The 25,699-nt window shown below is 51.7% G+C and overlaps 1 protein-coding gene and 1 long non-coding RNA gene across 4 annotated transcripts in view; one reads left to right on the forward strand and one right to left on the reverse strand.

Annotated features, from left to right (window-relative positions):
* The window catches only part of CD276 (CD276 molecule), a 33,436-nt gene extending 11,581 nt beyond the window's left edge, over positions 1–21,855 (forward strand). For 2 of the 3 annotated variants that reach the window (XM_055536951.1, XM_055536950.1), the window contains exons 2-10: positions 7,987–8,113; positions 10,684–11,025; positions 11,206–11,520; positions 12,119–12,457; positions 12,611–12,907; positions 16,863–16,997; positions 17,713–17,754; positions 19,117–19,152; positions 20,430–21,855. In XM_055536951.1, the coding sequence (XP_055392926.1) occupies positions 8,041–8,113; positions 10,684–11,025; positions 11,206–11,520; positions 12,119–12,457; positions 12,611–12,907; positions 16,863–16,997; positions 17,713–17,754; positions 19,117–19,152; positions 20,430–20,452 (1,602 nt within the window). In that variant the 5' untranslated portion in view covers positions 7,987–8,040 and the 3' untranslated portion in view covers positions 20,453–21,855. The remainder of the gene's footprint in view (positions 1–7,986; positions 8,114–10,683; positions 11,026–11,205; positions 11,521–12,118; positions 12,458–12,610; positions 12,908–16,862; positions 16,998–17,712; positions 17,755–19,116; positions 19,153–20,429) is intronic. The other variant, XR_008698987.1, reaches the window with a different exon arrangement.
* On the reverse strand, positions 10,099–12,237 carry LOC129621014 (uncharacterized). Its single transcript, XR_008698988.1, has 3 exons — positions 12,108–12,237; positions 11,692–11,769; positions 10,099–10,569 (listed from the first exon to the last, which is right to left on the reverse strand). It is a non-coding gene; the product is annotated as an uncharacterized LOC129621014 (long non-coding RNA).
* Positions 21,856–25,699: the final 3,844 nt, after the last annotated feature.

Genomic DNA, 25,699 nt, shown 5'->3' on the forward strand with positions numbered 1-25,699 from the left:
AGAAATAAAGTAAAGAGAAGAGGGTAACCTTTTTAGGTAACATCCATTTGTCCTTTTCTTCATCCACCAAAAAATTATTGAGCACCCCTGTACACCAGGTACTGTCAAAACAGTAATTCAAAAGATGATGGCATGGTTACAAAACACTGTGTCTGCACTTAATGCCACCAAATTGTACACTTAAAAATTATTAAAATGGGAATTCTCTGTAGGTCCAGTGGTTAGGACTATGCGCTTTTATTACTAAGGTCCCAGGTTCAATCCCTGGTTGGGGAACTAATCCTGTGAGTTGAGGGGTGTGGCAAAAAAAAAAAAAAAAAAAAGGCAAAATGGTAAACTTCATGTTATGTGTATTTTGTCATAATTTAAAAAAAAAGATCATGGCAGTTGGATACTTAGCTTAACTGGATGAAATGTAATAGTAACAAATGAAACATCCTATAAATCTCCACCCCTTCCCTAAATCTTTCAGGGGAGGATGGCAGAGACATGGACCCACAGCAATGGGCGCAAATGACTCTGGTCACTGGCCACAGATTTGACAGTCTATTATTTTGGGTTATTTTAGTGAAAAAAATGGCTGGCTGCCCAATATGACCTCTACCAGGGAGAGGAAGACCCAAGACTTGCAGGGCTGTTATAAGGGAGGGGGCAGACATGTTCTCTGTACATAGACTGACAGATTTTATCTCAATAAAAGGTAGAGCTTTACATCAATGAGAGCTACTCAAAAAGTGGTGGACTTCTCTGGGAGGTAGTGGGTACCATCCCCAGGGGGAAGTTGTGGGAGTGGCCAGATAAAGCTTCCCTGTTCTGTTCTTAACTTCTGCAGCTTCTTCAGAATTTGTTCGGGGGGCCTCTTCTCATTCCATTATCTACTCAGTGATCCCAACTTTGGCTTCCAAGAGTAGCTCCCGCATCCTGTTCTGAGCTCCAGCTCTGTGTGTCTAGAAATCCATCACACATTTTCTCATGGATGATCCATCCATGGCTCAGGCCCAGTTGGAATTCTTCTCCCCCATCATTTCCAGGTCTCTCCATCTTCTGTGTGTGACACACACGCTCATTGGTTGAAACCTTCAGTCCATCCTTGGCTCTTTCAACCCCTACCATACATACAATCACCAAGACAAGTCATGACTACCCTTGAAATATCTCCTAAGCTGGGTCCAGGGATCATTAAGTGACTCTAATGAGATAGTGTTCAGTTCACATTTTGAAACACCTCTTTTAGATGTGGTTTCCTTTTGCTGTTTTGAGCAGTAGCAATTTTCATAGGGTGGGAAGCAGGAGAAGAGAAGGCGGGAGAGGAAGGAAGGGGTGGGTCCCTAAATTAGTCACTTTGGATGCTGTGAGAAAGACCCGAAATAACAGTGACGCTAGAAGAGATGCTTATTCTCACCCGGGGGACAATCCTGGTATGTCCAGGGATGATGCTGCAGCCCCCCAGGGGCCTTCTGTCTTGCTGCTCTGCAGTCCCCAGGGTGTTGCCTTTGGCAGCATGGTCCTCGATGGCTCACTACATCTGTGTTCTAGACAGTGGGAAGGGGGAGGAGAAGAGAGCAGGCATGCGCCTCTTTAAAGGCACGACCCAGAAGTTATACATTAGTTCCTTCTACATCCTATTAGCCAGAAAATGGTCACATGGCCATTCCCTGCTGCAAGGCAGGCTGGGATCTGTAGTCTTTAGCTAAGTGGCCCTGTGCCTAACAAAATATTAATATTCTACAGAAGGGGAGGAAACTAGATGTAAAGGGAACGCTAGTGGTTTCTGCCACAGCCATTTTATACATTTCAGTGTGACCTACATGGCAGCTAACTGGCTAGACCTTAAGGATATAGTACAGGAAGGCTTAACATACTAATGAAGTTCCATCAGCGTCCAGTAAAGCTCTTCTTTCAGGCTTCTCTGGTGGCTCAGACTGTAAAGAAACTGCCTGCAATGCAGGAGACCCGGGTTTGATCCCTGGGTCAGGAAGATCCCCTGGAGAAGGGAATGGCAACCCTCTCTACTATTCTTGCCTGGAGAATTCCATGGACAGTGGAACCTGGTGGGCTATAGTCCTTGGGGTCCCAAAGAGTTGGACATGACTGAGAGACTCACTTTTTTTCAGAGCCCTTTTTTCATAGATGGCCACACTGATCTCAGAGAGGGGAAGTCACCTATAAAGATTGCCCAGCAAAGTGCCAGGACTGGAACTAGAACCAAACTTTGGGCTCACTATTTACTATTTCAAAGAGATCTGGCTGAAAGGCAGAAAAGCAGTACCAGGAAGCCAGGATTCTTGGGGCTAGGGAGAGACCACCTTTCCTAGCCTGTCTACCTGGGGACAGGCTAGGACAGGCCAAATTCAGACTTAAATTGAAGAAAGTAGGGAAAACCACTAGACCATTCAGGTATGACCTAAATCAAATCCCTAATGATTATGCAGTAAAAGTGAGAAATAGATTTAAGGGACTAGATCTGATAGACAGAGTGCCTGATGTACTGTGGACAGAGGTTCATGACACTGTACAGGAGACAGGAAGCAAGACCATCCCCAAGAAAAACAAATGCAAAAAAGCAAAATGGCTGTCTGTGGAGGCCTTTTAAATAGCTGTGAAAAGAAGAGAAGCAAAAAGCAAAGGAGAAAAGGAAAGATATACCCATTTGAATGCAGAGTTCCAAAGGATAGCAAAGAAAAGAAAGCCTTCCTCAGTGATCAGTGCCAAGGAATAGAGGAAAACAATAGAATGAGAAAGACTAGACATCTCTTCAAGAAAATTAGTGATACCAAGGGAACATTTCATGCAAAGATGGGCTCGATAAAGGACAGAAATGATATGGACCTAATACAGAAGCAGAAGATATTAAGAAGACGTGGCAAGAATACACAGAAGAACTATACAAAAAAAGATCTTCACGACCCAGATAATCATGATGGTGTGATCACTCACCTAGAGCCAGACATCCTGGAATGTGACGTCAAGTGGGCTTTAGAAAGCATCACTACGAACAAAGCTAGTGGAGGTGGTGGAATTCCAGTTGAGCTATTTCAAATCCTGAAAGATGATGCTGTGAAAGTGCTGCACTCAATACGCCAGCAAATTTGGAAAACTCAGCAGTGGCCACAGGACTGGAAAAGGTCAGTTTTCATTCCAATCCCTAAGAAAGGCAATGCCAAAGAATGCTCAAACTACCGCAGAATTGCAGTCATCTCACACACTAGTAAAGTAATGCTCAAAATTCTCCAAGCCAGGCTTCAACAATACGTGAACTGTGAACTTACAGATGTTCAAGCTGGATTTAGAAAAGGCAGAGGAACCAGAGATCAAATTGCCAACATCCTCTGAATCATCGAAAAAGCAAGAGAGTTCCAGAAAAACATCTATTTCTGCTTTATTGACTATGCCAAAGCCTTTGACTGTGTGGATCACAATAAACTGTGGAAAATTCTGAAAGAGATGGCAATACCAGACCACCTGACCTGCCTCTTGAGAAATCTGTATGCAGGTCAGGAAGCAACAGTTAGAACTGGATATGGAACAACAGACTGGTTCCAAATAGGAAAAGGAGTATGTCAAGGCTGTATATTGTCACCCTGCTTATTTACCTTATATGCAGAGTACATCATGAGAAACGCTGGGCTGGATGAAGCACAAGCTGGAATCAAGATTGCTGGGAGAAATATCAGTAACCTCAGATATGCAGATGATACCACCCTTATGGCAGAAAGTGAAGAAGAACTAAAGAACCTCTTGATGAAGTGAAAGAGGAGAGTGAAAAACTTGGCTTAAAGCTCAACATTCAGAAAACAAAGATCATGGCATCTGGTCCCATTACTTCATGGAAAATAGGTGAACAGTGGAAACAGTGGCAGACTTTATTTTTTGGGGCTCCCAAATCACTGCAGATGGTGACTGCAGCCATGAAATTAAAAGACGCTTGCTGCTTGGAAGAAAAGTTTTGACCAACCTAGATAGCATATTCGGAGAAGGCAATGGCACCCCACTCCAGTACTCTTGCCTGGAAAATCCCATGGATGGAGGAGCCTGGTGGGCTGCAGTCCATGGGGTTGCAAAGAATTGGACATGACTGGGTGACTTCACTTTCACTTTTCACTTTCATGCTTTGGAGAAGGAAATGGCAACCCACTCCAGTGTTCTTGCCTGGAGAATCCCAGGGATGGGGGAGCCTGGTGGGCTGCCGTCTATGGGGTCACACAGAGTTGGACACGACTGCAGCGACTTAGCAGTAGTAACTAAACAATGACAAGAACAACCTTCAGTTGCAGGTAAGAGAAATTCAGCTCCAACTAGCTTGAGGGGGACAAAAAAAGATTGGCTCAAGTATCTGGGCAGTCTAGGTATGCTGCTTGCTTCAGGCAGAGCTGGATCTGGGGACTTAACCACTGTTTTCAAAAGTTATGCTTCTATCCAGTGCTGGTTAGCAAAGATTGACACTAGTTCTGTGACTTGATCCTTCTTGCCTTCTGGGAGACGTGTTGTCCAAGCAGCCCCTGCAGGGATTGGGAAAAGGCAGGAGGGTTAAGAGAAAATGGGGTGCTGCTGGTGGTCATGGTAGGGGCAAGGAGTTCCTCTCAGACATCCCCAGATCCAGGGCATCGTGGTATAGAGCCCACCTCAGCCCTTGATTTTTGGTTTTGGCTTTATGGAGGTCATCTCTGGGGAGATTCCCACCTCTTCTGGGGTTGGATGCACTTACTGTACCTCAGGCCTCGGGTGGCCTGGGCCCTTCCCTCCTGCTTCTCTGTGAAAGCCAAGGCACTCTGTGCTCTTGCCTGCCAGGGCTCCTTGGAATTCCCACATTTGGCTGGGACGGGGCTCGATGAGGATGGAGGAAGTGGAGGAGGGAAGACTGGCTGGTGACTCACCGGGAGGGGTGGCACATGCTGACTCCAGGGCCATCCTGCCTGGGGGTGAGAATTCCCCTTTGTAGAAAAGGTGGGCAGGACGGTGTGAATGCAGCCTGAGGCCTGTGCGTTTCCATGACGCTCTGTGTGCTGGGCAGCCGGTCTGTCCCAGTGGTCACAGGTCATGCTTCTGTTGCCTAGCAATACCCTCTCTGAGATGTGTTCCCCTCTCCTGCCATCAGCTCTAGGAGCCCAGCTGTTGGGGAGGGAGCCTCTCCCTGTCCTCGGCTCTGGGCTGTCAAGGCTTCTCCCCAGGGAACGCATGAAACAGGAACTTCCCTGAGTCCAGAGTCTAGGAAAGGAGTTGAAGGGAGCAAATCCAACCCTTGGAAAGATTGAAGGCAGGAGGAGAAGGGGAGGACAGAGGATGAGATGGTTGGATGGCATCACTGACTCGATGCGACAGGGAAGCCTGGTGTGCTGTAGTCCACGGAGTCACAAAGAGTCAGACGTGACTGAGAGACTGAACTGATTGACCACCTCCCCTACCCCCCGGGAACCCTCACCTTCCCTCAGGAGGGAAGGACAGCTCGGCCCTTGGGGAACCTGATTAGATCAGGAGACCCACATTCATGGAGGTAGCAGCCAGTCCAAGCAACCCTGGCAAGTAAACCCAGCAGCAGCAGCAGGAATTAGCTTGATGAATGGAGGAGATAGTCATCAGAAAAGACTTGAGAGCCAGGCAGAGTGGTGTGCGTTTATTCCGGTGGTAAATGGGGAACCATGTGAGGGCCTTGTAGAGGAAAGATGTGAGCAGATTCCTGCATCAGGTCCTAAGAGGAGACACGCAGAGTGTGGGGTGGGCAGGGGCGGAGTGGAGAGTCACGGGAGGATCACAGGAGTGCTGGCTGCCGAGGTCAGGATGGGAGATGGTAGGCATGGGCAGCAGTGGGAAGAGTGAGGGAGACCCAGGAAGGACAGGCCTTGGTTCTGTCTTGGGGTAAATGAGAACTCCTTAATCCTTAGTCTCTGTGATTCCCTCAGCAGATGGGCAGGAATGGCCGGCCACTGCCTGCAAGCATTTCCCTTCAGTCTGTGGTGGCCCTTGTAGGATGATGTGGTGCCTGCCAAGGGTGCCTTTATGAATGGACCTTGAAGGCTGCTGACTCAGCAGGCGGAAAGGCTTTGAAGCCGCCAGGTTTGGACCGGAACTGGCTCGGAAGGAAGTGGCTGCTCAGGGCTTCCCCACTGTGGACAGCTGGGAGGTGGCGGTGGGGGGGGGGGTGCGGCGCAGGATGCACCCAGCTTGGCTAAGGGACTCCCTCAGCTCAGCTGCTGGGTGTGGGGGAGGGGGGAGAGGCGAGCGGTGCTTGGCTGGGATTGGGAGGGTTGAGACTGTACGACTGAAACTGATGCTCACGACTCGACTATTGATGCCATTTGCTCCCTGAAAGGGCAGAGAGGTGTGGCGGAGGTGGAGAATGCAAACCCTTCTCAACTTTGTGCAAAGTATGAAGTCCCCTCACTTATCTGGGCTTTAATTTTTTTTTCCTCTTGCAAAATGGGACCAAGTCAGGCAGCCTGGCTCCCTGGGTGGTCTGAGCAATGTGAAACCTTTTCTATTTTTGTCAAATTGTATTGAATAGCATAAATTGACCCTGTTGACACATGGCTTGGGCAGGATGTGACAATCAGGCAGCAGCTGTGAGACCTGGGGAAAGGCAGACAGCACTGGGGCTGGGGTGGGAGGAAGCCAGGGACTGGGAGCAGGGCTGGACCTGGGAGGTCACAGAAATACCCCACTCAATCCTGATTCCGGTCCGGGGGCGGGGGTCAGTCTCAGAACAGGCCACTTCCGCTTCTCCTTGGTCTTGGGCACTCAGTATATGCATGTTAAACTAGCCTATGTCCTTTCCCTTGAGCCCCACACTCATTCACCGGGCCGCCTTGAGAAGTCTCGCCAGGAAGTTCCTGCACAAACACCTTTCAGTGCACACAGCCTACACTAAACCCTTCCCTGTTCTCTGCGTGAATGCTCCGCCTGCTCCCTAGGCTCAGACCACGGCCACCCCGACTGCTCCCCGCCTAGCTCCCCTGTCCTTCATGCTGTCACGTTCCCCCAGACCTGCTTTGTCTTTTCTGTCCAACTCTACTCATTTATCCTACAGATGCTGTCAGTGTAATCTTTATGAAACACAGCTCTGACCATATCCTTTCTTTTATTCCAGAACCTTCAGTGGCTCCCAGCTGCCTTCAGGATAAGCTTCTGACCTCTTGTCACGTTCAGTCGCTAAGTTGTGTCCAACTTTTTGCGACCCCATGGACTATAGCACGCCAGGCTTTCTTGTCTTTCACTATCTTCTGCAGTTTGCTCAAACTCATGTCCACTGAGTCAGTGATGCCATCCAACTATCTCATTCTCTGTCATCCCCTTCTCCTCCTGCCCTCAATCTTTCCCAGTGTCAGGGTCTTTTCCAATGAGTCAGCTCTTCACATCAGGTGGCCAAAGTATTGGAGCTTGAGCATCAGTCCTCCAATGAATATTCAGGACTGATTTCCTTTAAGATTGACTGGTTTGATCTCCTTGCAGTCCACGGGACTCTCAAGAGTCTTCTCCAGCACCATAATTCAAAAGCATCAATTCTTCGGTGGTCAGCCTTCTTTATGGTCCAACTCTCACATCCATACATGACCACTGGAAAAACCATAGCTTTGACTATACGGACCTTTGTCAGCAAAATAATGTCTTAGCCGATCTCTAAGCCTTATTCTCCCCTACCAGCTGAGCCAAACTGATCTGTGTACATACTTGCATTGCCCTGAGCAGGCCAGGCTTGCCTATTCTTGGCCTTGCCTCTCCTATCTTTTGTTTGCATATCAGTATCTTAGAAGGGGTGGATCCTGACTGCCTGCTGCCCTGCCTCCCCTGATCCAGCCTCCCCAGTGACTCAATCCCCTCCTGCCAGCATCTCTCAAAATATCCCTCAGCCAGGAGCCCTGTAGGGTGTGGGAAGGAGGACCTCCCAGTGGGCTGTTGCAGCCTTCCACCAGGCTGGTCCAGGGGAGATGAGGTGAGAGAGAGGGCTTGGTAAGGACCTTTTGAGACAGAAGCTTCACTTCCTCTTCCTCACAGGCAGGGGCAGCCTTCCATCACGGAGAGCCCAGCTGTCAGCTGCCTGGTGAGAAGATGCTGTGTGGACCGAGCAGCACGGGTGTGAGTGTGGCCCCCGCCCTGGGAGTGCTGTGGTTCTGCCTCACAGGTGAGGGGAGCAGTTTGGGACCTTGGGGCCTTGAGGCCTCTCTGTCTGGCAGGGCTGGGAAGCTTTTGGCTAACTGCCTCCAAATCTCCTCTGTGCCCTGTCCACCTCATTCCTACCTTGGGATCCACCTTACTTGACATTTCTTAGCCTCTGTTTTCTCTTCTGTAAAATAGTAACGTGAGCACTAAATGTGATAAGGCTGTTTCTCAAACACACATGTGCTCCCTCCCAAGGGCCTTTGCACATACTGTTGCATCTGCCTAAAACTTTCTCCCTCCACATGTCTGCATGACTCGATCCCATATTTTATTTAAGCCATTGCCCAAATGTCACCTTGCCCAGGCTACTGTGTATAGAATAACACCTCTTCCCTCCCTTTCGCTGGCCTTACTTTATGCTTCTTCCCAACACTAATCTCCACCTGACATATTATATGTTTACTTGCTTATTGCCTGCTCCGCTCAAAGAGCAGAATGTATCTCTAGGGCCAGGATTAATGCCAGCCACATAGCAGGTGCTCAATAACCATGTTGAATAAAGGATATAAGTCTTCCCACACAGTTCTTGGCACAGAGTTGGCTTTCAATAATGGCACCTACTTTAATGACAACACCATCATATTTCAAATCCTAATCTGCTCAGAGGGAGAGACGTCCTCCCCCAAGGGGGAAGACAAAGCTGAATGTCTGGTGCCATCTGGTGGTCAAAAGAAGGAAGCACCGCTTTACCCAGCGGTACATTGATTTCTCTAGAGAAAGGGCTTTGGGTGACTCCTCAGGTTTCATCCCCCAAATGCCCCCATACAAGGGGCACCCTTTTGGTCTCCAACTGGAGATCTGGCCTGTGGTGCCTGGCAGCCTGGCAGGAGATCCAGTGACAGCTTAAGGCCTTTAGAGATCATCACACACTGCAAAGATGATGATGATGGGTGTGTGTGTTAATTGCTCAGCTGTGTCTGACTCTCTGCGACCCCATGGACTGCAGCCCGCTGGGCGCCTCTGTCCATGGAATTCTCCAGGCAAGAAAACTGGAATAGGTTGCCATTTCCTCCTCCAGGGGATCTTTCTGACCCAGGGATCAAACCTGGGTCTCCTGCATTGCAGGCAGATTCTTTACTGTCTGAGCCACCAGGGAAGCCCAAAGACAATGATACCACCTCCCTGTATGTAATTCACAATGAAAATACTAACTATAAAATGCTATTTTTCAAAATGTGAGAAAACTTTAATGAGTGCTATATTCAGCTAGCTTTGTTTCAAGACTGGTCTCCACACTTTCTGAGTGTGCCTCCTTTGCTGGTGCCCAGAGCACACACTTATCGTAACCATTGCCCAAGAATGGCAGTGCCAGGCTAGGGGGCACATATCACCAAAAGAAAAGCTGTCAGGAACCCCTACCTAACTTCCCAGGGCTCTAAAAGAAGAGCTGGACTGGAGGCAGAGGTGACTGGGTGGGAGGCTGCAGAGTAAACCCACAGGAAAGAGGGCAGGGGTGGGAACAGGGCAACCTGCCCTAGGGGGCTTTTCTCTGACTAAATCAGACTCTTTTTTCATTCCCTTTCAATCTCAGCTTAGTATCTCTTTATGGAGAATGTGGTTCACCACCATATTTAAATGCATGGGTAATCTTTCTTTCTTGCATAAAAACTAATTATGTTTGTTGAGGAAAAGAAAAAGAACTTGTGATTCTCATCCAGAGAAAACCACTAATAGCATTTTGGTGCATATTATTGTTTAGATTTTCTTTTCACAATTTATAAAAATAGTGTATACTTGGGAAATGCAGCCAGCACAGACAGGTGTGATGCACCTGCCAGATTTTTTAAAAAACTACGTCTTTACTTTCTATCCATTGGCTTCTTTCTTCCTTCATACTCATGCTACCAAGATCACATGCTACCAAGAATTTGTGTGCTAGTTTGTCTCTGTCTCCCACTAAAATTTAAGCTCTTCAGAGGTGTGACCTTGGTGGTGTTCTCTGTGGTATTCCTAACTCTTACCCTTGGCATAGTCTATACTTACTATGTTCATGTTGGCTGAACTAGCACCACAAGTAATAAACTCTCCTCAGTTCAGTTCAGTTCAGTTCAGTCGCTCAGTCGTGTCCGACTCTGCTACCCCATGAATCGCAGCATGCCAGGCCTCCCTGTCCATCACCAACTCCCGGAGTTCACTCAGACTCACATCCATCGAGTCGGTGATGCCATCCAGCCATCTCATCCTGTCGTCCCCTTCTCCTCCTGCCCCCAATCCCTCCCAGCATCAGAGTCTTTTCCAATGAGTCAACTCTTCGCATGAGGTGGCCGAAGTACTGGAGTTTCAGCTTTAGCATCATTCCTTCCAAAGAACACCCAAGGCTGATCTCCTTTAGAATGGACTGGTTGGATCTCCTTGCAGTCCAAGGGACTCTCAAGAGTCTTCTCCAACACCACAGTTCAAAAGCATCTCTCCTCAGCCCTTAAAAAAGGAGTGGACAGGGCCTGAAGTTAACTTGGAAGGGGAGGGGAACTAGGGAGGTCACAAGTGTCTCACCCTCTTCTCATCGTCCCACCTCACCAACCCCACCCTCAGGGGCCGCGGTGGAAGTTCAGGTTCCGGAAGACCCCGTGGTGGCCCTCGTGGGCACCGACACCACCCTGCGCTGCTCCTTCTCGACCGAGCCCGGCTTCAGCCTGGCACAGCTCAACCTCATCTGGCAGCTGACAGACACCAAACAGCTGGTGCACAGCTTCGCTGAGGGCCGCGACCAGGGCAGCGCCTACGCCAACCGCACAGCGCTCTTCCCAGACCTGCTGGCTCAGGGCAATGCGTCCCTGAGGCTACAGCGCGTGCGCGTGGCTGATGAGGGCAGCTTCACCTGCTTCGTGAGCATCCGGGACTTCGGCAGCGCCGCGGTCAGCCTGCAGGTGGCAGGTGAGAGCCGCGAAAGGGGGCGCCCTCCCCTTGGCACGCCCCTCCTGCTTCCTGCAGCCCTTTACCCACTGCCCCAGTGCTGACCCTTGTCTTCACAGCCCCAGGCGCTCTTTCCCTCCACTGTATCTCACTGCCCTTGCCTTACCTGACCTCTGCCCTCTACCCTCTGCTCCCCTCCAGCCCCCTACTCAAAACCCAGCATGACCCTGGAGCCCAACAAGGACCTGAGGCCTGGGGACACGGTGACCATCACGTGCTCCAGCTACCAGGGCTACCCCAAGGCTGAAGTGTTGTGGCAGGATGGACAGGGTGCGCCCTTGACCGGCAACGTGACCACGTCGCAGATGGCCAACGAACAGGGCTTGTTCGACGTGCACAGTGTGCTGAGGGTGGTGCTGGGCGCTAATGGTACCTACAGCTGCCTGGTGCGCAACCCCGTGCTGCAGCAGGACGCTCACGGCTCGGTCACCATCACGCCCCATAGGAACCCCGCAGGTTTTTCTTTTGTTTTCTTAAGTGTCCCTTGGGGTGGGGGACAGGGGCAGGGAGTTGGTACAATCTCCAGTGATCATAGTATCTGAATCTAGCTCCTTACCTTCAGTCTCCCAGAACAGTGAGACGCCTAATAATAATAACAGAAACAGGTTGCATAGAGGGAAAGCTTACTGTGGCAGGAGTAGGTGAGGGTGATGATCACAGGTCCTCTCAGCTCTCTGGGTCTCCTGACTCCAGGGCTCTGGAAACCTGTGGAAAGAGTGGAGAAGCATTCAGATCTCAGAAGAGAGTCCGAAGATAGGAGAGGGAAATGGGTCCTGGCGGAGAGGAGAGTTTTGCTAGCGCTGCAGGCTGCCCCAGGCCAGGTACCCCAGGGAGATGGACCTTGTCAGGCCAAGGCCAAGCTGCTGTGATTCTTGTCAGACGATTAGGGACACGTCTGGAAGTGCTGAGACTCAATCTGTTTTTAGGTCTGGGGAGAAAATGGGAAGATGGCATGGGACCTGGGGGTCGATGGAGGAGATACGGGAGGCAGTGCGGTGGTAGCCGAGTGTCCCCACCCCTCCTCACTGCCGTGCCGCTCCAACCTCGCCCTCAGGTGCAGTGGAAGTCCAGGTTCCGGAAGACCCCGTGGTGGCCCTCGTGGGCACCGACGCCACCCTGCGCTGCTCCTTCTCGACCGAGCCCGGCTTCAGCCTGGCACAGCTCAACCTCATCTGGCAGCTGACAGACACCAAACAGCTGGTGCACAGCTTCGCTGAGGGCCGCGACCAGGGCAGCGCCTACGCCAACCGCACAGCGCTCTTCCCAGACCTGCTGGCTCAGGGCAATGCGTCCCTGAGGCTACAGCGCGTGCGCGTGGCTGATGAGGGCAGCTTCACCTGCTTCGTGAGCATCCGGGACTTCGGCAGCGCCGCGGTCAGCCTGCAGGTGGCAGGTGAGAGCCGCGAAAGGGGGCGCCCTCCCCTTGGCACGCCCCTCCTACTTCCTGCAGCCCTTTACCCACTGTCCCGGGCGCTCTTTCCCTCCACTGTATCTCACTGCCCTTGCCTTACCTGACCTCTGCCCTCTACCCTCTGCTCCCCTCCAGCCCCCTACTCAAAACCCAGCATGACCCTGGAGCCCAACAAGGACCTGAGGCCTGGGGACACGGTGACCATCACGTGCTCCAGCTACCGGGGCTACCCCGAGGCCGAAGTGTTGTGGCAGGATGGACAGGGTGCGCCCTTGACCGGCAACGTGACCACGTCGCAGATGGCCAACGAACAGGGCTTGTTCGACGTGCACAGTGTGCTGAGGGTGGTGCTGGGCGCTAATGGTACCTACAGCTGCCTGGTGCGCAACCCCGTGCTGCAGCAGGACGCTCACGGTTCGGTCACCATCACAGGTAGGGGCCGACGAGCAGCTGCGGAAGGATAGAAGGAACCACCGCTTTTTATCTAGACTCTGAGCCAGAATTCAGATAGGCTTGGGTGGTCAGCAAACTTAACAAAATTTTTTTTTTTTTTTTACATTTCACGTGTCTCAAATTCTCCCCCAAGCAGTCCTTAAGGGACTTGCTATATTGCGCAATAAGAATCATTTGTAGTATTTGCCCTCCTAACACTTTTCACTTTCATGCATTGGAGAAGGAAATGGCAACCCACTCCAGTGTTCTTGCCTGGAGAATCGCAGGGATGGGGAAGCCTGGTGGGCTGCCGTCTGTGGGGTCGCACAGAGTCGGACACTACTGAAGCGACTTAGCAGCAGCAGCAGCAGCAGCAAGAGTGTCTTAGTTGGTACTTGGGGACTGAATACCTGCCTGGAATCTGGAGGTGTTCCAGGAGGGAGTTCTGGAGCAGCCACAAGGCATAGCTCTGTCTGGAGTGCTTTCCTACGGGAACCTCTCCAAGTGCTGAGAAGGTGTTGCTATGTCACCATCTGTTGCTGGGCACCATCTGACTGTGAGCCCCTGAGAGACAGCTGGGCCTCTCCAGGTGGTCAGACCCCTCACTCCATCAATGTCAGTTCTCCATGGAATTAAACTGGACCCAGCCAGCCTTTGGACTTCCCTGGTAACTCAACTGGTAAAGAATCCACCTGCAAGGCAGGAGATCTGGGTTCAATTCCTGGGTTGAGAAGATCCCTTGGAGGAGGGCACGGCAACCCACTCCAGTATTCCCTCCTGGAGAACCCCCATGGACAGAGGTGCCTGGCATGCTCCAGTCCCTGGGGTTGCAACTAACCACAGTACACAGCACAGGCAGCCTTTGGAATGGCTGGGCTCTCTCTGCTGCCTCCATGTGGTCAAACACCAGATCAACGCTGCCCCTTGGGCAATTCCCTCAATCTACAGCTTTGGGCTCCTAGCCCACACTTGCCTTCCTTTAGTGCCCACCTCAGTGTGTACCCCTTGTGCCTGGAGGTGTGAAGAGGGCTCAGACCTACACTCAGGCCAGGGGGAGGCAGTCTTCATCCTTATTTGGATCTCATTCTGGCTCCTCTGTACCTCCCCTAGGGACAGCTGACCTTTCCTAGGGACTTCCCTGCATTCTATGGGATCAGGACAGCAGTTTCTGTCCATCTGGTTCTCCTATTTCTTTCCCATGACTTCCACCTGACCTGCGGCCCACAGAAGACCTGATCCCCCTGATAACCAGTTTCTGCACAAGCCTCAGGCTTCACTGACTCACTCCTGTCTTCCTGTGCCCCATTTGCAAGGACCTTGCGTGGCCTTCACTTCTGCAAGTGTCCATCGCATTTGCCTTCTAGGAATTGAGGCTCATTCCTCCTCCTTCTCTTTCACGGTTTTTCTTCTGGCAAGGCTTTGTTCCCTTTGCCCACCCCCTCCCCAAGATTGACTTCACCCTCTTTCTGGAGACCCCTAGGCCTGTACTTTCTGTGGGGTAGTTACTGCTCTGGGCTGTTGGATGTCCCATGGGGTCTCCTTGACCTTTTAGATACGTCAGCATATGGTCTGATGTAGCCACAGGAGAGAATCAGAAATATTAGCTACAGCAGGATTGACAGAGAATGTGAAGTTTTCAGAGGAGCGGGGAGTGATCAGAATGGGCTGCAGTTTCAGGAGAAGTCTCTAGGGACAGGTGGGGTTGAGGGGACCTTGAAGGATTGGTGATCTTCATGATAATTTGCACACTGAACTGGATTGGCTATTCGCCACCCTGTGTAGAAAGTGCTTGTGAGTATGCGATTATACTCGTATACCTGAAGATGCAGGTCTGAAACCCCACCCTGTCCTTGACTGGCAGAATGAGGACAAGCCTGACCTGTGCTGCAGGCACCAACACCAGCCGAGGGGTGGGCATAGTGGGAGCCCCTCCGCCTGGGTGTTTCTGTGGCTCTGCTCCTTGCTTTTCTGCAGCAGCCCCACCCTGGGATCCCCAGGGGTTTCTTCCATGTGCTTCCTGGTACTATCCTCCTTTCCTGCTGCTGCTCAGTGCGCACATTTCTCCACCTGAGAGAAAAATATTAAAAATTGTAGTAGCTGGCATTTAAAGTGCATTCATTTCACAAATGAGGAAGCTGAAGGCCAGAGAGAAGAGAGAACTTTCCCAAGGCCATAGCCTAGCACAGTGGCTCTGACTCTTTGGGGATTAGCCATCTCTCTGAAAACTGGATACATGATAAATGCAGTCATTTGCATTTAAGTTTTGAGGGCTTGTGGCCCCGCTGCACTCATCCATGGGGGTCTGTGGACCTTGGCTCCAGCATCCTGCAGTGAGCAGATGAACCAGAATCCAACTTTTAGCCTCTCAGCCTAATTTCCTCTCCTCCCCACCACCCAGCCTCCTGTTTTTCTGAGAGCAGGTCTGCCCTACTTTGGAGCCCTTGGCCTGTATTTCGCTTCGGGCAGCTTTGTGCCTTGGAAAACGTTCTGGGACTCAGACTTTGAGTCCTCCGGTCTGGTCCCTCTGCACCTGCTGGAGGTTAGTTGCATGTGCTGTATGTGGAGGGGGCTTTGTGAAGCAAGCCCTGGATGTGGAGTCTGAAGATGCAGGTCTGAGCCCCGCTCTGTCCTTGGCTGGTGGGATGAAGGCAAGTCAGACCTGTGCTCCAGGTACCAACACCAGCCCAGGGCTGGACAGGGCAGGAGCCCCATTTCTGTGGTCTGCTCCATGCTTTCCTGCAGGAGCCTCCCCTGCTTTGGATTCCCAGGGGTCCCTTCCATGTGCTTCATGGACTGGCTGGCCTGTCCTCTTGTGTCAGCTGCTGTCTTTCTCTTCTGCTCCTGTTCCCCAGGGTGATGGGTCCCTTTGCTACTGATATCCAGAGCAGCAGTGTAACCGGCCATGCCTGTTGGAAGTGACCCTGGCCGCAAATCCCCATATCAGTGTTAAGGCCTCCATTGCCTGAGGGTTGATGGCACTGCTCTTTGCTCTGATGGCATCTTCTGCAGGAGCTTTTGTTAGATTTGTTGCCCCCAAGGCCTCTGCCCAGGACCCCACGTGGATCCTGGGGCTGGGCTGGAGGATAGTGCACTCAGCACAGCTGTGGGTCCTTACTCAGCCGAGGGCAGCTCAGCTCCTTCCCCCTGCCCTGAGACTGCCAACAGGAGGGCCCTCAGCGTTTCACAGCACTATTCCCCTGGCAAGTCTCCTTCTCAGGGGTAAACCTGTACTTGGGTGCCCTCCGTGTCCACCCTCATCTTTATGTGGGAATCTGCACACATTTTCTGTCAAAGGCTGGATGTATATGTATTTTAGGTTTTGTGGGCCACATACCATCTCTGTTGCTGCTGCTGCTGTCTTTCCTTTTTTTGGTAACCCTTTACAAATGTAAAACTATTATTAGCTCTTGGGTTGTACAAAAACAGGCCACGGGCCAGATTTGGCCCATGGACTGTGGTTTGCCAACTCCTGATCTGTAAGATGGAGAATATCACCAGGTGGGGCTGGGGGAGAAAGGGGGGCTTCCTGAGGAGGAATCATAAGCCAGGTGGAGAGTGAGGGAGCACTTTTCAGGGAGAGGAAACCGAGAGCAGTGGTGCAGGGGCTGGGAGCAGTCAGTCATCTCTACGGAGAATGGCATTACAAAGAAGCTTGAAGCACTATTTTCATGTCAGTAGGGAGCCATAGAAGGTTCTTGAGCATCTTGGGCCACAGATTCTTCAACCCTCCCAGGTTGAGGCCTGCCCATGGCAATCCCAGCTGTGTCAGGCTTTGGAGGGTTTGTGGATGTGGGGGGAAGGGGCACAGGAGCTTATGTAAGCTCAGTTCATGGTGTGGGGGCCCCCTGAGGGTAGGAGCCCCCTGTTCACACTCTGGAGTCAGGGGGGTTGTCCTCAGGGCCACTGGGGGTCAGGCATGACAGTCTCTCCCCATTCTCCCCGCCTCCCTTCCCAGGACAGCCCATGACGTTCCCCCCCGAGGCCCTGTGGGTGACCGTGGGGCTCTCCATCTGCCTTGTCGCACTGCTGGTAGCCCTGGCCTTCGTGTGCTGGAGAAAGATCAAACAGAGCTGTGAGGAGGAGAATGCAGGTAAGTGAGAGAGGCGGTGTGCATGTGTCTCCGGGTATGTTGGTGTGTCCATGACATCAACAGGAGTGTCACTTTCCAGTGACAGAATGAATGTGTGTGCAAATGCAGCTACATTGTGTGTGTATATGTGTGATCTGGAGGCTGAACAGATCCCGTGTGTTTAAAGACGTGTGAGCCTGCCCGTGAGTGTGCAGACATGCAGGGTGAGAGTGCAGAAATGCACGGTGGATGTGAGTGTGACTAGGAGCGAGTAGTGGATGTATAACAGAGGGATGAACGTGTCTGTGTGTGACTGTGAGAGCGTAAGTCACGTGAATGTGTCTGTGAGTGAGAGCACGTGGAGATCGAGCCACACAGGCGTGACTGCCTTGTGGGTTTGTGTGTCACTGTGAGAGGCTGCGTCATCCTTAGAGTGGACAGTGTCTGAAGCAGCCGCTTTTGCTGGGGTCTCTGTGGGTTGACTTGGTGATTGGTAGGTGGTAAGTCGACATTGATAGGTAGGTGGTTTGGCCCTGGTAGGGAAGTCGACTCTGGTGAGTGGTGGGTGGGTGAGTGAGTGGATAGTCCTTGGCCAGGTGAGTGGTGGGCTCCTGCCTGGGGTCCCTCTCATCCTGGCACAGGCCAGGCCTGCTCAGCCCCATCCACCTGCCTCCTGCACTCCCAGGAGCAGGTCAGTGATGAAGGTGGGTAGGGCTGAGGAAGTTTCTGTTCCCAGGAGCTGAGGATCACGATGGGGATGGAGAAGGATCCAAGACAGGTAAGTCTGAACCCAGAGGGACTCTGTTGGCTGAGGACAGATGCAGGGATGGGGCGGGGACCCCAAGGTCTGGAGGGGCCCCATTTACTTGAAGGTTTGAATGAAATGTGTCCCGTGGACTGAGGCCTCCCAGCCTAGGTGAGTCTGGTCTTTGCTCAGCAGTAGACCTGGAGGCAGGTCTCCCAGCTGCTGCTTCGTTTCTCCTGTCTACCTTTACTACCTCCCAGGGCCACTCCACCCTGAAGGACCTGGCTCAGCAAGCAGGGCAGGCTGGGTTCCAGACCCAGCTCATATAAGCTGAGTGGCCTCGAGCAAGTCACTTTGCCTCTCTGGGCCTCAGTTTCCTCCTAGCTGCTCCTTTCATGGGTGGTGTGAATTAAATGAGATCATGTATATTAAGGGCCTGATATTGTGCCGGGGGCCTGCAAGGGCTCCGTGGTTTTCAGTCCTGTTATTAGCACTGTGTTTTCAGCCTGACACAGTTCCACTCTGCTAAAAGGCTGAATAACTTTGGTCAGCGTTTTGTTCCTCTGGGCTTCAGTTTCCCATATGTAAAAACTGGCCTCCTGGCCTTCCCTGATGGCACCAGAGGGCCGTTTTGAACCTCTCTCAAGTGACTTTGCGAAGGGCCTGGCACTGTGGGGACACAAGCGTGGAGCCTGGAGAGGAGGCGCCAAGGCCCTGGTGCCCCGCGGCCACTGGAGGCCTCACTGCCTTCCCTCCCCAGGGCCCATGTATTGGGGGAGCAGGTTCTTGCTGAGCCCTCTGTGATGGTGCCAGTTGACACGGGTTACCCCCCAATCCCTGAAGAAGGAAGGGCAGAAGATTGACCTCTGGGGACTGTTGTAAACTGTGCCAATTCATTCTCTGCCTTTGGTGTCCGGGTGTGGCAGGTGTAGACACAGCCTGGGATCAGGCCTCATTTTTCTTGTTCAGAGGCAGGTGTAGTTGGCAGAAGGGAGGGAGTGGGGAGAAGAGGGGGGCTTAGAGACATGCTTAGTCTCAGTTCTGCAAGATCTTGGGCCTAGCTGGCGACACCTGCAGGCTCCCTTAGCGCCTCTCTTAACCCTATTTGTAGAGCAGGCTCAGGGTACTCTCACATCCCTCACTCACAGGAGGGCTGGGAAATTGTTCCCATTATAGAGGTTCAGAAAACAGGCCTTGGGGAGGAGTGACAAGTCATAGAGCAGAACGGGAACCTGGGGCAGCAGCTGAGACCCCTTTTCCAGTGCTGTGATGTTTCCCTCGCCCTCTCAACTTCTCCCTCCTTCCTTCTCCTCCCAGGCCTTCTTCTAGACTTTATTTCTTCCTTACCACCACTTTCCACAGTTCCCCCTTCACTGTGTTATTCCTTTTTTGCAGCCCTGCGGCCCCTGAAACACTCTGAAAACAAAGAAGGTAAAGACACGTGGTGTTTGTGCATCTCTGTGTGTGTGTGTGTGTGTGTGTGTGTGTGCGTGCGCCCTTGTGTGTAGGAGGCTGGGGGCTGGTCATTGGTGATGGGGTTGCTGCTGCCCCGAGGCTCCCTCCCCCAGAAGGACAGCCTTGACTCCTCCCTGTCGAAATGGCAGCAGGCGGAGAAATCAAGGTCCCCACCGCTCTTAACAGGATGCAAATATGATAGAGGCTTAACTGGGACAGGAGTCGAGATTGTCTTTAGGCCACTGGTACCCTGGAACCAGCTTCCTCCTACCTGGCTTCTGCCTTCTTCTACTCAAAGCTTACATTGCCAGGTCCAGGTGGCTGCTCCAGCTCCCACACCCTCTCCAGAACGAAGAGGGAAAGAGGAGAGGGAGGGGACATTTTTTTCTAGGGCTTGACTAGAAATAGCTCCTGTCACTCCTGTTTATATCCATTTGTCAGAACCTAGTCACGTGACTGCAACTCAAGTGAGGGGTTTTCAGCTGGACAGGCACGTTCCTGGTACACAGTCAGTGGTTAATAATTGTTAGTGATGGTTATTGGTCAGATTATCATAACATCAGCAGTTACATTAGGAAGTGGTTGGTTGGAGGTTAGTTTAGTTTGAGATTCTTCTTTATTAAAAGTGACCAGGTGCTACACCTCTGTGTTTGTGTTTATAAATATATGTATATCTCTCTGTGTGTCTGTGTATTTTGAATAAGCTATTTCTCGATGCAGACTTATCACTAAATATGAGTGGCTTCCACTTAGAAGGTCAAAAGTTTTGGGACCTTAATTTTTGGCCAAAGGTTATGGAGCCTTAAGTAACTTTCAGGTGGCCTTGCTGTCCCTGTCAGGAAATAAACTCTCCATTCAGATCATGGCGGAGAGTGAGGCCATGGGTATGAATGTATGGAGTGGAGAAGATGAATCAGGACAGACAGGGTGGGGGGCAGCATGGGGAAGGGAAGAGTGTGCCAGACCAAGAGAAGGGAAGGGTGCAAGGTGGCTGGATCCAGGGGGATTGAGAGAAGCCAGCGAGGACTGGGCAGTCTCCTCCAGGCACCCTCATAGTCAGTCTGATGCCCAGCTGCTGTGTGTGTCTATCTGAGCCTTGAGGGCAGTGCTTGCTGTGGGGGTTGCCAGTCAGACTGCTGGCCCCCTCACACGTACTCCCCCCACCCCCCGAGTATGTGACCACATCCCTGGGGATCTGACATTCCCGCATTTAACGCTCCCCCCTTTTTTTTCCTTCCCATCATGAAATGTAGATGATGGACCAGAAATAGTCTGACGGCGAGGCTCAGGGAGCTGCAGCCCCTGCCCTGGGGCTCCCACCTCTGGCTGCACTGGAGCCTCAGTGTGAGCTCTGGGCTGGGGGCTTCCCTGCCTCCAACAGATGGCGTCCACTCTGGCGGATCTCCTCATTCTGCAAAGGACACGATACACAGACCACCCTGCAGCCTTACTTCTCTGATGGACACGATTCCCGAGTCATCCTGCTGCCTTATTTCTCCAGTGACACGATACCTAAATCATCTCGCCGCTTATTCCTCACGGACGCAATGCACAGACCTCCCTGCCGCCGTATTTCCCCAATGGATATGCTACACGGACCATCTGGCTGCCATTTTTCTTCAAAGATGTGGTACACAATCTCCCCTCGCCTTGTCTCCGATGGTCCAGATACACTAGCTATCACTTCTCAGCCTTCTCCCCCATCTGTCCGTAACTCCGTCTCCTCAGCAGAGGCCACTGCAGCCTTAGTATTTCCTCCAGACTAGAGGCGTCGCCTCGTGCTCTGGCCCCAAAGTCAGCCTCTTCCCTCCTCCACTAAGTGAATACAGGGCCCCTCCCCCAGGCATGCAGACAAGCAGGTGCACGTGCTGGAACACGTGAGGACCTCCCCCGGCCCTGCCTCTTCCGGGGCGCCCCGGGCTGTGCCCTGTGAGCCCCACCCTCCACCCACCCTCCCCACGGGAAGGACGTGCTGGTCACACCAGGTCTCTGGGCGGCTGCATGGGCCCCCTTGTGATCTGCTGCTGTCCCTCTGCTTTTCCTTTCATTGATCCATTCAAGTAACGTTCACGGAGCATCTCTGGGCATCAGCACTGTGTTAGGTACTGGGGACCCTGTGTGAGAAGACAAGCCCCTCCCTAAGGAGCGCGCCCTTCAGCGGAGAAACCTGTGAGGCAAGAGGGACTTGTGAGGGGCTCCTGCCATGCTTCCTGCTGAACCCCTCTTCTGGACCACAGTTCCCAGGATACCTCACTCCCATCCCACCCAGAATCCTTGCTCAGAGACCTGGAAAGAGAGACAGAGCCTCTCGCCACAACTGGAGCATCTGATGGTTTCCAAAGTGTCTTTCCAGGCATGCACAGCGGGGACAGGCAGCCCAGACCCGACAGACCCCGGGGAGCTGAGAGCTGCTGCGCAGGGGAAGCCTGAGGGCAGGGACAGCCCCTCCCCCACCATGGTGCTATTCCGGAGCTGGGCAGACAGTTTCTGGCATGTCTCCCGCCAGTCCCCAGCCTCCAGTGGAGTAAACTTCTGAGGACCTGATGTCCTCCTGTTGACATCCCTCCCTTCACCAGGAATGAAAGATGTGGGGGTTTCTAATTTAAATGTGGGACTCAGAAATTTTGTTAACCGGGGGTGCATTTTGGGAAAAATAAATGCCTTTGTAGAAAGCTTTTTCTCTGTAAATTGTGTGGCAGCAGGGCTCGATTGGAAGAATTCCCTCCTGGACGTTTGAGGCCCAGAGTAGGGGTGCCTGGATCTCCTTACTCTCACCGTCCTTAAGTCCCTGGGTTTCCATGGCTCTTTTTCTAACTTCAGTTACCCACTTGATAAGGATGCTGGCTGTCCAGAAAGCCAGGCCCTTTGGTCACTGTATGGGGCTCCACCCACTCCTAGAAGTGTCGCCTAATACCTTTATCTCAGAAGATTCAGACTCGAGGCTTGTTTAAGGCCCAATGCCCCCATTTCATGGGTGGGGAAACTGAGACCCAGGAAGAAGCTAACGTAGAAAAGGAACTCTACATGCTCTTTTTGGCTGACACAGTGGAATGGGCACCAGGCCTGCGTCAGAGGTCCAGGTCTAAGACCTCATTTAGCCCTGCCCTGTGATCCTGAGCTGGGCATTTAACTTCTCTGGGCTTTAGATTTTTTATTTTTTTGGCCACGCTGTGCAGCATACAGGATCTTAATTTCTCGATTAGGGATTGAAACTTTGCCCCCTGCATTTGGAGTCTTAACCATTAGACCACCAGGGAAGTCCCAGGGCCTTAGTTTTCTTTTATGAAAAATGGGCTTGAGATTTTTCATCACCTTCCAGTTTCAAAGACTAAGAAGAGGAGGTGAACATGGCAAGCAAACCATTTCCAGAGAACCAGGTTCAAGGATGTGGGAGCCTGAAGAGTGCACTGGGCTCCTTTACCCTTGGGGGCCAGGGTCTCAGAACTGGCCCACCAGTCAGTCCCCAAACTCTGTGGGCCCTAGGGCAGCAGGAAGAGCTCGGGCTGGAGGTCAGGCCACTTGACTTTTGTTTTTAATTTTTCTCTTGTTTTCCCTTTTGACTTTTGTTCCTGGCTCTGCTACTGACTTGTGACCTGGTCCTTCATCGCTCTGAACCTTCATTTCCTTATCTGTTTAGAAGGGGTGAAGGGACTTCCCTGGTGGTCCAGTGGTTAAGATGCTGTGCTTTGAATGCAGGGGTCATGGGTTCAAACCCTGGTGAAGGAACTAAAACCCCACATGCCACGTGGCCAAATAAATAAAAATTTTAAAAATAGCAAAATATGTTTAAAAAGAAGGGGTGATGATACCTTTGGAAAGGTACGTGGAATTCTTTCCAAAGGGTGCTTCTTCTAAAGTCGATGGCCCTAGGAGTGAGTCCAGTCACCTTACTAGAAGGCGCCCCCCACCCCCACTGGTGCTGTGGGTAGGTTTTAGATTCAAACACCTTTCACCGAGGCTCTGTCTCTTGCCCCTGGTCTCCCCCTGCACCCTTGAGCGTGACCTCACCTCACCAGGCGTCAACCACACCAGTACAGTAGGGACAATAGTAGTTCATGTTTCGTAGGATTGCTGTGAGGGTTGGACAACATAGGAAGAAGACACTACAAACTATAAAGTGCTGGGCACACGTGATGGCTTATCTTTCCCTCCCTGCAGTTGGGTTGCACGCACTTGCTCCCTTGGCGATTTTGTAGATGGAGCACAGCGACCCAGGGCAAGTTGTCTAAACCTCAGTTTGCCCATCAGTAAAACAGGCCCAAAAACTGGTGCACTTTTTCTTTCAGACAGGGCTGGGAGATGGCTCAAACACGATGCTGTATCAGATGCTTGAGGGAGGGACCCAGCAGGTGTGGGACTTCCCTAGGGGCTGCAGGGTGAGAAAGGTGGCCATTCACTCCCCCCAGTAGCTGGTGCCCCCAGAGAGCAGTATTTTTAGCTGCTCTTCCTGGGCAAAGCTCCAACTCCTGCATTTTAATGGAGAAATAATTCTCACAGTGCGACAAGCTGTAGCCTGCAGGTGTCACATCCATATTAAAGAGGGGACAGAGCAGGGTTCATTTTCTTGGCTTGAGGTGTGACCGGAATTCACCTCCAGGACCATTTGTAACCAAGGCCATGAAGACCCATTAGTGGCACTGACCGTTCAGGAGGAGGAGCCTGGATGTCGGGCTACAAACAGAATGGCTGACGGGCCGAGTCACCCTGCCTTTCTCTCCCTGCTCTCTTCCTCTTCAGAGCGTTCTCTCACAAGCACGGACAGTGCCTTCCATGGTGTCTGTTCAGGCAGAGGCACTTGACCTGGCTTATCCCAGGAGGCGGTTGCCTAGTGGGATGCTGGTATGTGTGGACCAAGGAACAGTTGTTGAGGCACTAAGTCATATCTGACTCTTCACCACTGCATGGACTCACCCACCAGGCTGCTATGTCCATGGAATTTCCCAGGCAGGAATACTGGAGTGGGTTGCCATTTCTTTCTCCAGGGAACCTTCCCAATGAGCAGAGACCCTGGCAGATTATTTTTTATTAGTAGTAAAAAAATTTTTTTTGGCCACATGGCATGTGGGATCTTAGTTCCCTGACTAAGACTTGAACCTGCACCCCCTGCAGTGGAAGCACAGAGTCTTAATTACTGGACCATTAGGGAAGTCCCAGATCCTGCAAATTCTGAGCGGGGAAATAGCCAAAGATCTTAATGCAAAGCCCAAGTCTTAAACTGAGACAGGAAGCCAAAGATAGCCCTGAATGGCCCCGAACCCAGGCCTCCAAGTGCAGGACACTCAGACGGCCCGGAGTGGAGCCCCCATGAAGTGAGCGGCTGGAACGTGGAGGAGGTATGAGGGACAGAGGATTCAAACACCACGAATGCAAATAATACAGAAACGTAGAAACTGGTTGTCTTCACCGCCAATCCCCTCACTCGGGGGAAAGTACTACTAATAGTTTGCTATCTTTCCAGACTTTTCCCCAGGCTTACTCATTTATAAAAATGAAATCACAAATTCTGTGCTATAGCTTTTTTCCCCCTATTTGATTTTCCATTTTCTCAGGTCAGTTCTCTTAACTTTTTATGTTGAGGTGTCTCATACACCTAGTGTGTAAAAAAGATGCTAGTCCTTTTTAAAGAAGTGTTCACATCACCATGTAAATATCACCCAGATCCAGATCCAGAACACTTTCAGGATCCAGAAAGTTCCCTCCTGACTCTGCCTAGTCAGTGGCCCCACCCAGAGAGACTGCTCTGGCTGTTTTCACCATCGATTGGTTTTGCTTGTTCTTGAACTTAACATAAATGGATCTTACCTCATATACTATTTTGTGCCTAGCTTTTTGCAGAGACCTTCATTCTTTCTAAATGGCTACATAGTATCTCCTAGCCCTGCTATTCTAGAATAGACTATGGCAGGTTCTACAGTTTGGAGACAAATACTGCGGCCTTGTGCTCCAGTTGCTACAGTATGGAGCCTCACACTCATCACTGGCCCATAGGCCTGTAGATACTAAATGTTGGTAGAGTTACCTCTTGTTTGGGCTTCCTTTGCAGCCAGTCCTCGTGGCAGGAAGAACGTGCTAGTGAGGAGCACTTAGGGCCACTGGCAAAACAGTTCTAGACAGGGCAGCAAGGGTGCCAGGAATTGCCACCCCAGCCAGGCACTCAGACTCACAGAGGAGCCTGACCCAGCAGCGGATGAGGCCTGCGGACCTCTTTTCCTCCCCCACCCACCCTGCACTGCCTTACCCTTCAACACCTAACTTGCGGGGGCCCGGCCTCAATTCCCCAGGAGCTAGGGGTCTTCATGGTTCTAGGACCCCGGTCTTAGAGGTGAGTGTGTCTGCCTCTTGATGGATGGGTGGGCCTTGGGCTGAAAGGCGCATCCTGCATGCACACCTGACCACAATGGATGGGGCCACATTCATCAGCATCTCACTTAGATGCAGGTGCCTCAGGGCACATTCAATTTTCTGCACTTGTTTCTGAGGGTGTTCGTGACCTGCCATTTGGCTCCACCAGTTCCAGGTAATT

The sequence above is a fragment of the Bubalus kerabau genome, chromosome 10, assembly GCF_029407905.1.
Source record: "Bubalus kerabau isolate K-KA32 ecotype Philippines breed swamp buffalo chromosome 10, PCC_UOA_SB_1v2, whole genome shotgun sequence".
Classification (NCBI taxonomy): domain Eukaryota; kingdom Metazoa; phylum Chordata; class Mammalia; order Artiodactyla; family Bovidae; genus Bubalus; species Bubalus kerabau.